This window comes from Cyphomyrmex costatus, unplaced genomic scaffold (assembly GCF_001594065.2).
Source record: "Cyphomyrmex costatus isolate MS0001 unplaced genomic scaffold, Ccosl1.0 scaffold18, whole genome shotgun sequence".
Lineage (NCBI taxonomy): Eukaryota > Metazoa > Arthropoda > Insecta > Hymenoptera > Formicidae > Cyphomyrmex > Cyphomyrmex costatus.
Window position 1 is genome coordinate 1786044 of NW_017275824.1, and position 14158 is coordinate 1800201.

At 29.2% G+C, this 14158-nt stretch overlaps 1 protein-coding gene across 1 annotated transcript; it reads left to right on the forward strand.

Annotated features, from left to right (window-relative positions):
- The first annotated feature begins 380 nt into the window (after positions 1-380).
- On the forward strand, positions 381-11653 carry LOC108772115 (glutamate receptor ionotropic, delta-2). The gene is made up of 10 exons (XM_018537569.1): positions 381-404; positions 2887-3088; positions 3620-3804; positions 4532-4719; positions 5516-5914; positions 7702-7872; positions 8371-8597; positions 9485-9687; positions 10151-10416; positions 11053-11653. The coding sequence occupies exons 1-10, from the start codon at positions 381-383 to the stop codon at positions 11651-11653; spliced, it is 2466 nt and encodes an 821-aa protein (XP_018393071.1).
- The last annotated feature ends 2505 nt before the right edge of the window (positions 11654-14158 follow it).

Genomic DNA, 14158 nt, shown 5'->3' on the forward strand with positions numbered 1-14158 from the left:
ACAATAAAAACATATTTATAATATAATTTAAACACTAAAACTAAATTACGGATATATAAAAGTTGATAACTTCAGCCATTTATTGTGAGATCCAATAATCTCGGGTACACGGAACTCATCGACTCGCGTAAAGATACACGTGCGGTCTCGCGCTTCGCGTTCACTTGGCGCGAGACACTACCGTGTCTCTTGATAATAAAGATACACGTGCGGTCTCGCGCTTCGCGTTCACTTGGCACGAGACACTACCGTGTCTCTTGATAATTTAATACAAGTGTAACCGAATCAGAAATTAAAAAATTATTTAATGCAAATTTTGAATGACTTTATAAAATTTAAATTTTATGTAATATTTGTAATCACTATTGTTCTCTAAAAATATGAATAAAGCAACGAAAGAATATGTAATTTTTATGCAGAATGTATGTATACTACACACTGAAAAACAAAAATTGTTAACTTGACTAAATTCGTAGTAATTATTTAGTTCGAATATTTGTATATCTAAATTAAATAATTTATTTGAATTAACAAATATTTGCCTAACAGTTCGTGGTCGCTGCATTTAGTTGAATGACTAAAAATATTGTGTATAAAATTTAAATTTTAAAAAGTCATTCTAAATTTACAAATATAGTACATACACATAATACTTTAAATTCGATGTATCTTCTGTTAATGGTATGGACGTCGAAAACATTCTATATTATAACTTGTTTTTAAAATTTTAATTTTATCACATGGGAAATAAAAGAAGAACTTGTGTTTTTCTGACATCACACAATAGCAATTAATATAATCAATATTATTCAATTTAAAGAATTGTTAAATGCAAATATAAATTACTTATCGTGTGTCCCTTATAGTGAACTATATTACTATAAATAGAAATGTTACATTATTGAACTAATTTATATGAATCTCACATGTAAAAAAAAGTTTTTATATAATTTTTATAAATGTAATTTCTATTGCTGTATAAATAGTAAAATGATATAAGAATTAATTTTCCAAGATAATTATTAGTAAATCAATGCGATTATTGTTATAAAATTGAAATTTTTTTATTAAAAAGGAAATAAATTGTCAAATAATTAAATTGTCAAAAAATTAATAGGACTCCTAAATTTAAGAAACAGTAATTAGAAAAAAGGACTAGTAAGTGTCAAACGCGGTTTTCGCGATAAATAAAATAAAACGATTAACACAATTAAAAATATAATAATATAAACGTTTTAGTTCAATTTTGAATCATTTTCAATAGTTTTAATAGTTATAATGACATTCTTTAACATCTATGACAAGAACGATTTTAGATCTTCAAATTAAGTAAGTATCATAGCCGATTGGTAAGCCGATTCATGCCTTCGCTGTTATATATTATGTAACTTCTATATTCTATGTTATATATTATATAGCTTCTGTATAGACAAATCTAGTTAAATTTTTAAAAAGTAAAGTACAATATTATGACATATATATATTATGTTATTAATTAAATAATATAATTAATTTAAAATTCAACAAGTTAAATAATATTATAATTTTATAAATTTAGAAAATAGTAGTATTAAATTATAAATTTATTTTTTATTAGTTTTTGAAATTAGTATTTTTATATAAACCTTGTATGTACTTATATGTTTATGTATTTGTCATATCTTCTTTATTAATTTCTTTTTAATAAGATTTTTTTATTAATATTCTTTATTTCTTAAATTGCTAATTAATTTTGTATTATTAATTCAGAAATCTGATAGTTTGCAAAGACTATGCGTTTATTTATACTTTTGCATTACTTATTATGCATACGTATCAATAAATATACACTTGTTTAAAAGATAAAAAATTGAGCGTCAAGATTACTGTTTAAAATATAATTTTTACAAAAAATAATGTACACGCAATATTGAAGATTATTATAAAACAAATCAAACTTGTGTGTACACAACTAACACGGACAAAAAACATAGTTAAGATAAACAATAATAATTTAATGTCAAATGATTATTAAAAAATAGAACGTTTTAATTACGTAAAATCTTTCAACGATATTGAGGTTGAGTATAGAATAACTTAAATATTACAGTGCAAGTGTAAAAATAAAAAAAAAATCAAATTAATAAATAATTAAAAATTAATAAAAGATTAATAGATAAAAATTTTAGTTGCTAAAGTAATGTGTGAATTTTATTTACCACGTATGTAGTCACTTTATCGCGTGCCGAAATTTTTATTAGACCTTTATTTACTTGTGTTTAAATACCAACGGTCCTACACATATCGTAATTTTAAAATTGAAGCTACCTAAAGAAAGCAATAAAAGACTATATTCAAACACACACATGTAATTAATTATAAATAAAAAAGTGATAACAATAAGAAAGAACTTCTTGAAATAAAATTAATGTATAAATTTGTTGTATAGTCAACGGTTAAAAGTTGCCTAAAATTTTTCATTTGGAATCGAGTTTTTTTTATAGAAACTTTGAAATTCTCTCCATATCTATGTTTTTTTTCAGCGTCACAGCTATTAATGTCAAGTTTTCTTATTCCTCGTTGTCAAAAATTCATTATATTGTCGATGTTCGTACGCTGACGTGGCATTCGAACGATGAATTAAGGATTTGACAAGCCTTAACAAGAGCTGACATTTCACGATAGCTTTATGCAATGCTTATATGTTCTTGTGAAATCGCTTCTTATCAGTAGTAAATTAACTAGCAATACAGCTCTGTCAAAATCGTCTCTCGATATATTGTAACATTGAGGTTCAATAATAGTGAATCGTGATTCATTATTTTTTATTCATTAAAACTAAAACGACAAAGAACGAACTTCTAACTTCTCGATTTTATAAAATAATATCCCTATCAACGTTTTTAGATTTATGAAACGTTACCAATTATGCGTAAAATCAAAGTTAGTGTTGGAAAAGCAAAATTCTTGCTGGTGATGTTAATGACGATTCACGCTGTCGCCAAACCTTGCATCTTCACATCGCCGTTGACGCTACAATTGTTATTGGAATACGCGGAATGGCGATCTTGGGACCAAATAGTGCTCTTTGATAATATCAGTCCGTTTAGTAAGTGTTTTCGATTTGTTAATAAAATTAAAAAGAAGAAGAGAGAGAACAATTATGAATTATCGAATTCATTTGTAGCTAATGTAAAGAGAATTTATAATAATTTCTTTTATCTCGTAAATTAATATATTTTATAGTTTTGCTAACATACACGTAATAAAAAGAAAGTCTTAACTTAAAAAATTAATTTATAAAAAAACTATTTTTAAATAAAATACAACAAAATTTCTATTAAAAAATAATTTATAAGAGATACTCTGAAATTGCAAGAAGCAAAGTGAATTAAAGTAATGAATAATAATTTAATATTAAATAATTGTTAAAAATAATAGAAATTTTCAACTACACATAAAATCTTTCAATGATATCTAGATTTTAGTATAATTGAGTGTAGAAAAGTTTAAATATAACAGTGCAAGTACAGAAGTCAAAAGAAACAAAAAAAATAAATAAATATGTAACTTTAGCCAAACATCAAGACAATAACAGTACATTTATACTAGTTGTTTATTTAATAAAATGTGAATACAGGTTGTGCCCTTAATTATGCTCGGCCATTGATCGAGTGCTTCGGTGAAAAGGGCATCAGTATATCTCTACAATCGGCAACGAATCCGAATATACCGGACGCTCTTACAATTAGAACGCATCGCGTCGGTTCGATCGTTCTCTTGGATGGACTCAATCTAACATCACCTGATAATATTATTCAAGTGGTATGATTTAATTTCTGCCTATTTCTGAGAAAGAAAATCGCAAGTTTAAATTAAATTAATATGCAGTAGTAAAAGCCTAACAAGAAACAATATTCAAGAAATAAGGCAAACAAAAAGCAATATTTATATAAATAAGATGAAAATATTCAAGGACTCTTAGTATAACAATAATTAATACAAATCAGAAAGGGCGATGTAAGAGTCAAACGATAAAATTTCATGCTATGATATTTAATTCTAAATTTAACATGTAATAAAATATAAATATAAAACTATCAGTATAAAAAAAATTGTATAAATATAAAAATAACTTAAAATTAAATACATGATGATCGTCGTAACCAGTTTCGGCTCTAGGTTTGAGCCCTCCTCAGACGTTAAAAAGCAGTGGACAAAATCAATTGTAGAAAAAAACGGTCGTACAATCTTTATTCTACTCCCGTGAGTCTCCAACAGAAAAATGACATTATGGTTATACATGATTGAAAAGTCAATGTATAACCATAACTCTGAAAAGATGGTAAAAAACTTTCTTTATAGATGTTAAACAAAATTATGTTAAAATTTCTATGAGAAAATTCACCAGGAAAATCAAACGATAATAATGCTAATTCAGTGTGTCGGCATTGTTAATACGTTATATATATAATCAGATAAAATACATTAAGTAATAATTAAAAAAGTTTGTACACTGTGGACATTGTGTAAATCAAATATATTTCGACAGGCCTCCCAAAAATTTTTGTTCAACTATTACATTTCCTGGCTTATGGTAACTACAAGAAAAAATGATTCCACCATCGACACTGTTCTTCGAGATCTAAATATCGGCATCGATAGCGATGTGATCGTGGCTACTTCGCCGTTACAAAATGACGCTGACGCTTGGATATATGCTCAAAAATATCGAGACAAGTAAGTTACAAGAATGCGCATCTCGAGAAAACATAATTTTTTATAAAATAAATTTCTAGTTTACAATGTTAATACAACATAAAAATATAAAATATATAAAAAATATATAAAATATATAAAATAATATAAATTAATATAAAATAAAGTATATAAAGATATCAAATAAAATATAAAATTAATATCAACTCTCGGGTCCTTCTTCAGCTTTTCTTATCGATGTTACAATATCATATAGATGAAAGCATAATCTTACGGTCTAAGCGACATGATGTGGTATAATTTGTTCGAAGAAATTGATTCTCCTGTTTTTGTGTGAATGTGGAAATTGTATCTAAAGAAAAAATTTATTGTCGTCGATATAATATAAAAGTAGTAAAGAGATAAGTCAAGATGAGTCATTTAAATGTAAATTGCCAATTATTGTCTATTACTGTCAATTTTTGTATTACGTCAATTAATTAATTATTTGGTGATTAAAATTGAACTGTGATCTCAGACAATAGAAACAAGTATGATGAAAAACTTTTTGTAGTATCTTATATATCCAAAGTATTTCATTATAGGTAATGGTTTATTCTAGAAAGTTTCTTAAAAAAAAGGACTGCAAGAAAATTTAAATTTTGACAATTTTAATTGTCGATCTCTGGCAGGACAGTAGAAGTTTTGGTTGAAGAGTATATTAATCTCTAGCGGGACATTGGTCGAAAGGTGGCAACCATTATGAAGACAATATAATGATCTAAATTACAGCAAGTCTTTTTCAAGACTCATTCAAATGAATCATTTTTTTTTACAGAATTTGTAGGTCTCTTCTGCGATACGGCGAGCGCTTTGAGTTTACGGGACCGCCGCCGGAACGACGTAACGTCGAAAACGCCATAACCAATTTGGGCTACGCCACTGAGGAGAATCGTACAGTGTCGTTCTATTTGATGCATACCTACAAAATACGACACTCTGACAATACGAGTTTAATTGTTCGCTATCTCGGGTTTTGGAATCCAGAATCTCACACTCTCAAATTACCGATGAGTGTGAAGCTCAGAAGCGATTTCAACGGTCTTCCCATTGTCTTTGGAGTATTGAACGGAACCAGCGATGGGCAAACAGACGTTATCGAAGCTGAGGCCACTGCCAACGATATCGCACCGCTTTTGGACTTTGCTACCATTGTCACCCATAGCGTGAATGCCAGGTTAAAAATCATCCGGCTAAAGCACATTTAATTTGATGCACTCGATACGCATATTAAAATTACCGTATACACATTGACGTAAAAGTATAATGTTTCATGTAAATATAAGAATAAGAATATATTAAATCATGAATTCTTTAATTTGGTTGTGACGTTAAGTAAAATCTGCATCTTATGACTCAAAATATTTGCATTTTACTTTTTTACATATTAAATTAGTATACAATAGCTTTAATATGTATTATACGGGCAGCTTCCGCAAGTGGTGACATTGTAGGCAACTCAGGTATAGAGTGGGTATAAAGAGCATGATGTCAATTATTCGGAAGTCGCTATTTTCAGCAAATATTTAATAAAAAGAAAAATAACAGCAAAGGCATAAAATTTTTTTCTTTTAAATCTCGTTTATATACATTGTATACATATTTGTTATGTTTAAAGTAACGATAAAGACAGGATTAGGTTAGTTAATTTTTTTAAAATTAAGTTAAGGTTAATGGTTTATAAAATTAACTTACATTAAAAATCACATGAACAAAATACTAACTCAGTTAATGTAACGTTAAGATTGAATTAACTCAAATTAAATAAAAAGTTAATTTAAAGGAATACTTTAAATAGTACTTTAAACAAAAAAATTACAATATAAATATAAATGTTGGACATATAGATGATCAAATAAATTTAGTAGTTTATTTATAAATTATATAAAATAACAGAAGAATAGTTTTTTACATAGCAATGTATATTTTCTTTTGTTATAAAAAAACTGTGAGTTTTACAAGAGATATTTTCAAATAGTAAAGCGGTAATCAGACGTAAATAAGGATAGAATAACGTAATAGCAATGCTTAATAGAATTTGTATTCTGTAACTATCTAACCTAACTGATAATTTATTGGAAATTGAACTATAAATAACGAAGCTAATCAGCATTAGGTATATGCATTGACATCACTCTCTTTATACCCACTCTACTCGGGCAATGTCAATGCTACCCATTTGCGGACTTTGTCCGTAATATATGTACTTCCAGGTTGAGTTCAAGAGTCATAATGAGTCATAATAATATCATAGAATGTCACAATGTGTGTTATATGATATTTAAAAATAAATTTATACAAGTGACAAATAAAGTCATGATAATCTCGTGATAGTACTGCGGTCGTTTATTAGTGTTGCGTTTCATGTCTGAAAAAATTTCGGCGCGCAATCGAAAAATTACATGCAATCATTTAAAAGATCGTGATCCAGCTTAGACCGCTGCGGCATTGTCTCATTCGGTTTATGATAATCCCCTTATGCTGTTCCAGATGCGATCAATATGTTTAATCTTTAATATTGCTAATATTTTGTCCCCCATAAAAAATCCAATTAGAAGTTCATCTTAAAAAGAAAAATCTAACGCTTGTTACAACATATAAAGACAAACAAGACTCAAACACACCAAATACGATGCTATTAAAATGAAACATTATTATGTAACAACGTTCCTGGTAAAATGATGAATATTTAATTACGAATGCTTTGAAAACGCCAATCATCCATGTGTATTGTAACATGTCTCTTAATTCCTAAGAGTTAGCTTGAAAATTAGATTTGTCAAAATACGAAATGCACGCGCGCGCACACGTATGTTACATATAAAATAATAGGAATTCTACAAAAAATGTTTCCATAAATAATAAAATAAATATTTGAAAAAAAAATAAAAATAAAATAATTCTAGAAAATGTATTACAAAAAAAAAGCTAGAAATGAATATAACATATTTTGAATTTTTATAGCATTGAGCTGGTGCCGCACGAAAAGCTAGGTACGTTAACTAATAAAATATGGAGCCATCTTCTCGGGGATGTTGTAACTGGCACCGTCGACATCGGTTTAGGATACATAACGGCGAACGATGAGGAACGTTGGACGGAAATGACATTTAGTCATCCTTTGATACGTTACATGTCGGTATAAAAATATTTTAATAAGTAAAATCGAAGAAGTCAAAATTAATGAACAGATGAGCAATGTGAACTTTATTATTTTATACCACCAAATATAGCACCAAAAGTTTTCAGAAATATCTCAGAAATATTTTAATTAAAAAATAAAACATTTTATGAAATTTACGAAATATTATACAATATTATGAGTCAAAATATATTATTAAATATATTATGAGACGAAATAAAAAATAGTTTGCTTTAAAATATTATCTAAAATTTTATGTTTACACTTTACGTTATTTAAATCAATGCAAAGTAACATTTTGAACATTTAATATCAATTTTTTAAAATTGATTGATAACATCTGCGTAAAAATGGTGTAAAGTAGAAAAAACGTACAGTACAATAAATTAAAGTGTTTATCAATAAGCACAAAATTTCTTTTATTTAAAATCACACATAAATGTAACTATTTTCTTTTTCTGCATGATAATGTGAGACAATATTTTACTCAGGAGAAATATTTATTATCATCCGTTGGAGACCGGCACGATGAGGGATATATTTTTGCAACCGTTCGATAATCGATTACTTGGCTGCGTCGCAGGAACATATCTCATCATGTTTATCGCGATGGCAACAGTTATTTATGCTGCTAAAACATTGTTACATGATGAAGATGAAAAACACGTCGAGATTGGAGAATCTGCACTTTGGTGCTTGAGTATCATGTGCATGCAAGGTTGTATTTTTGTAGAATGATAATATAATACTATTATGTATAAGAATGGATTACCATTCCGCATTATTATTATCTTTTTATTATATACAACGTTCATTTAGATATTCTAGATAATATGTAATAATAATTACAGAGTCGGGACTAGAATGTGAACAAAGCACGTAATAATCTCATATTTGAAATTTCTGTAGGCACAAAAATTGCAACACCTGTATATTTTACTTCCTTTATCATTAACGACGGCTATAATCACTTACTATTAAACTTTCGTGTTATGTATTAAATAATAAATATCGAATATTAATACATGTAAGAACTCCTTATTAATATAATTTCTGGAGTCCTTATTAATATAATTGCATTTTGGCCATAATCCTACTAAATACAATCAATATAAATTTAAGGCTAATAAACCACTTTTTTTTTTAGATAGGCCTGCCACGCTCTTACTAGACAGACTGTATATGCATGCTACGTCATAAAAGTTCATTCTAAATACGAGTTGTAGGTCCGTATTTAGAACGCGCTTACAATGATATTAGCGCTTTAACATGCTATAGTTTACATTACGCATACTATAGAATTTCAGAGATAAAAGCGCGCTTTTATCAATAAAAACGCGTTTTGAATACGAATCCTAATCTATACATATATTCGTAATGTATATTCGCACTTATATCATACATATTTCTGTTAAATTAATATACTAATATTATTTTTATTATATTTTGCATGCCGTAAAAGAAATATTTTTTTATGTTACTAAGGGATGTATTTTTTTCTTAAGCTTCGGACACCGAAATATCTAGTCTCGGCTTTGTGTAATTATATTTCCATGCTACATAATGTGCAAAATTTATTACTAATTAAACAACTGGAATTTATAGGATCACCTTGGACGCCTCGGAACCCGTCTGGAAAAACTCTATTATTATCCAGTTTAATATTCTCTCTCGTGATGTACAACGCCTATGCTGGCTTTATCACATCCATACTATCGGTGCAGGCCACTGGAATTAAATCCATCACCGATCTTCTTTTTAATAATTTCAAGTTAGGATACAGTGCCGCCGATGATACATACATAAGAGTACTATCAATATTATTATTTATATTATTTTTCTTATAGCGTTTTGTGTCATATTAATTCTTTAATGCCACTCTGTACTATTTTTATTTTGCTACGTGTCTATCAAAGACAAAAAATACTACTAACTTAACAATAAAATGCAGTGTCAGCAACATTAATAGTAATTTAATTACACTGTTACGTTAAATTGCTCGATCAACAAAATATTTAACAATTTTGAAATCAGGATGAAAATACAAAAAACATTTCAAAATATGTATTATTGAAAATCAGGGAAGATCACAAAATTTTATCTGGAAATCAGAGAAATGTCAGGGAATTTTACTTTCAATTATCTTACAATACTGTATCGCTGGAAGAATCTTGTAATTATTTCAGGCAGTTATATATGTAATTATATATTTTTAGTTACTTAACTTACTAATGTCGGAATTATTTAATACTGTCACATATTACTTTTCAGAATGCAAATGACAGCAATCTCCGTCAATTGTACATAAAGGCGTTTAACAATCGTGAATCTCGTTTAGAGACGAGGACCGGCCTTATGAAAGCTGTCAAAGAAAGGTACGGATTCTTCGTCAGCGCGACTCTTGCTCGACGAGCCCTCAGAACAACATTCATACAGGAACGGTGCACTTTGAAGGAGTTGATGCTTCCACAAACACTTACGGTTGTCGCTCTTCCTATGGCCAAAAGTTGTCCATATAGGAAAATCATCAATCTCAAGTATGCTAAGTTGTCGTTAAGTTGATGTAACACATTAGCATGAATTATCATTAAAATTAGTATTATAATTAGCACAGTTCCATCATGTACATACATCAATGTAAATAATTAAAATTACTAATATTTGAAATGCTTTATATCAAAAAACAAAAAGCAGTCTCAACTTACAAACAAATACCGAAGGTTTACACAAGTTATATAAATACATCAATTTTAAACAGAGTCTGACATTGATTTAACTAGATGTTTTGTTAATCTTTTCTCCTCTCAGAATGTAATCAGCAATTGTTGAGACGTTCACACGTAATCAATTCTTTTTTATTCTTTAACTAACTTTTACACGTTTAAAATGATTTCAATTTTATTCACACTATGACTATGATCGACAATATTTTTGCTAATCTCTGATTGGAGATCTCGATGTTTTATTCTACAAATGATATTATCCAATATACCAGCGTAGTAGTGTTGTAGTGTAGTAGTACAGTAGTGCTGAGTAGTGCTGTAGTACGGTAGTGCCTCAAAATACTCATAGTGCTCAGTAGTACTTTTCTACAATGGCATTTTTTAACGTCAATTAATAAATTGACATTCCGTTTTCGTGTTTATTTGTAATTTGTACTATTTTATTTGCAGTATATTGCGAATCTATGAACGCGGCGTCCTGGATAAGATACAGGAACGAATGTTGCCGACGATGCCACGGTGCGCGGCGTCGGCGGACTTCCATAGCGCGAGGCTCGCCGACGTATATTCCGCTTTCTTCCTCTTGGTAGCAGGTATGGTTATTGCGATTTCTATCGGCATTTTCGAAAGAATATGGAATAAGCGGAGACAAATGCGGGAAATCGTTGTGCGCGGTATACGTAAGCACAATCTGATACCACATCTCCACTTTCATCATCATCATCACGATGGTCACAATCGCTCCAACGATCATCCTCATCTCCATGTTGCTGCTCCGGCTAGCAAGTTACATGGCTACGATCTCCCTTATATGACCATGCTACAGGATCATGCTCGTCAAGTGCAGTCGTTCGTCGATTTTCAAGAACGCAACGTTTCTCCAGAGAAACCGAGAGGTTTGGAGCCTTGTTTGAAGGTACGACGAAGATCAGCAGGTCCGAAAAGAACGTCCTGGTCTTCTTTCTCAGGCTTGTCTAAGAGAAAGATCAAATCAACCAAAAGAATCCCACCGGATGCGGAGAACATTCGAGTCTTTCCGTTTCACAATTAAAATCCTATTCTGATGTTGATCTAGATTTTTTTTACCTAGAGATCTCAGTGTGATGCTAATCTTGTATTAGGGAATGTATTAGGGAAATTCATTATATTTTGACAAAAGAACAGAAAGCCGAAAAGCAGACGCCAATCAGAACTCACACTGGTAGTCAACAGTTTTTCTACTGTTTGGCAGTTTAGGATAGTAATCATGTAAGTTTCTCTTTAGAGCGGAAATATGAAAAGTGAAAATTTTTTGTATGCATGTGTACTTTTTGTTTATATATGTACATACATAAAAATTTTTACTTTTTCACGTTTCTCCGCTCTAAAGAAAAAGTTACATGATTGCTATTCTGCTTTTTTGTTTGTTTTTCTGCTTCCTGTTTTTTATCTTTGCAGTTTATAATACATATCGTATTATGCATTCTTTCAGACTTAAGTTTAGTCAAATGTTTGTTTTTATTTATTTTGCATTTATTCATAATCATAAAATTAATATATCAAATATAATAGCGTATTCAGTGTATAATATATTGTTTTTAATAGATATTATTTTTTTATATAATTCAAAATATATGATATAAATGATCACTTAAAATTATTATATATATTCAGCTAGAAGTTTCACACGAGCCCCGAAAATCGTAGGTACTTGTCGCTCATATATGTTGCTTATACCTCTGCAATCTCGTAAACTGCTGATCTCGTTTCTGCAGCAATATAAAACAAAGGTTTTTATTTTTCCCTTAGAGTATTATAGATTATAATTTATAGATTATTCATTTTGCATAAGTCATTAGGTCAGCATTAGTTAGTCGATCTTATAGATTATGAGACAAGGTCAAATCTTGCTATAAATGCTATCTGAGAATTGACACGTTTACAAATCATATATCATTTAAATAATTTAATTATATCTGACAAACTAGAAAATAATAAGATTAAAGATTAAAAGATAAATTTCGAATTGAATGTATATTAATATTATACCTGCAAAGAATATCTTCGAGATTAGGAATGTGTTCGTCATCCTCACACCATTCTTTCCAATTTCTATATAACTGCAGCTCTTGTATCTCATCAAGGAAGTTGTGACACATATTTTTCAAACTAATCTCACAATTAATTATTTATAAGCTAATTACTCATTTATTCTCATAATAAATTAAAAGAGATTTTCATAATTAATTACGTAAATTAAATTTGATAGACTGAAGTAATAAATGATTTGTTATAAATGAAACTGCTCTTATAATCTCTTATTTTATATAAAAATGTAAGCTTAATAAACATTATATATATAATGTAAGTTTATAAATATTATAATGTAAGTTTTTCTGTAAAGATCTTACTTTTTCTCCCACAACCCATCTGCGGATGAAATGACGAGCTTGTCACCCGGTAAAGGGTCAGAAATAAATCTTTTGCCATCAATTTCACGCAAACTATAACTATAAAAAGTATCAATAAAGAAGAACATTATGAAATATTATGTAACGAAGAAAAATTTACTGTTGAAAAGAATAGTCGCAGATAGTTCTCAAAAGGAGCACTGTCTCCGTCTCATTTAGCCATTCATCAGACATCATCATGTCATGAACTTCCAGCAGAGTTTGGTTAATCTGGAAAAAGATTACGGAAAAAAAAAATATTTAACAAAAAAATGAATAAAAATTTATATGTATGTACATTATAATATAATAATAAGGTAATACAAAATGTATTATATATATATATATATAAAATAATAATAATAATAATAAATGTATGATTTATATATTTAATTATTATAAAAGTGATAAAAAATACATGCCTTCTCGGCGACGGCCACGCACATGCCGCATCTGACACACACGGAGGACAGGTCCACGTGCATCGTGTCGCATGCATCTGAAATGCAGATCCCGTATGGGATTATTCGAACTACCCCAAAGCCAGTGGATCTACAGTCGCAATGAGGATCGATGGTAATATTTGCATCCGTCAAAGGATTATAACGAATGGTGGTGGTACAGACACATTTGTCATTGCTTCGATGAGTGCGCGTTTTGCTACGCTTGCCAAAGATACTATAGCCATTCGAGAGAAATGTGAGCGACAGCAGAATTAGCAGTATTGCTTTTACGGACATTGTTCTAATTCCTTCATGTCTCCTCCGGGAAAATGACTGTGATTCAGAATAAACGGCTATATAGATGCTATGAACGATCGAGATGGAATAAGAAAATGAGATTTAATTAAATTGTTTTATTAGCAATTCTGATGCGTCACGAACAGCTGAAGTACGAAAACGTATAATTTTTTAATAAAAAGAAAAATATATACGAGAAAATAAAATTTAAATTGCTTACATGTAATTAGCATGAATTTTTACGCATATTTAATTAAGAGTCTGCAGATATGGATAGCTGAAATAGGAAAACATATAATTTTTCAATCAGAAAAATATACGCTGCATAAAAATTAATCTACATGCACGTAAAAAATGTCTGTGTTTACAAAAAATTTAGAAATAACT

Bases quoted from the DNA above. Each gene is read 5' to 3' on its own strand.
- LOC108772115 (XM_018537569.1), top strand. From the start codon at position 381: ATGAATAAAGCAACGAAAGAATAT. The intron at 4,720-5,515 runs GTAAGTTACAAG...TTTTTTTTACAG, and splicing joins GCTCAAAAATATCGAGACAA to AATTTGTAGGTCTCTTCTGC. The intron at 10,417-11,052 runs GTATGCTAAGTT...TTTTATTTGCAG, and splicing joins AGGAAAATCATCAATCTCAA to TATATTGCGAATCTATGAAC.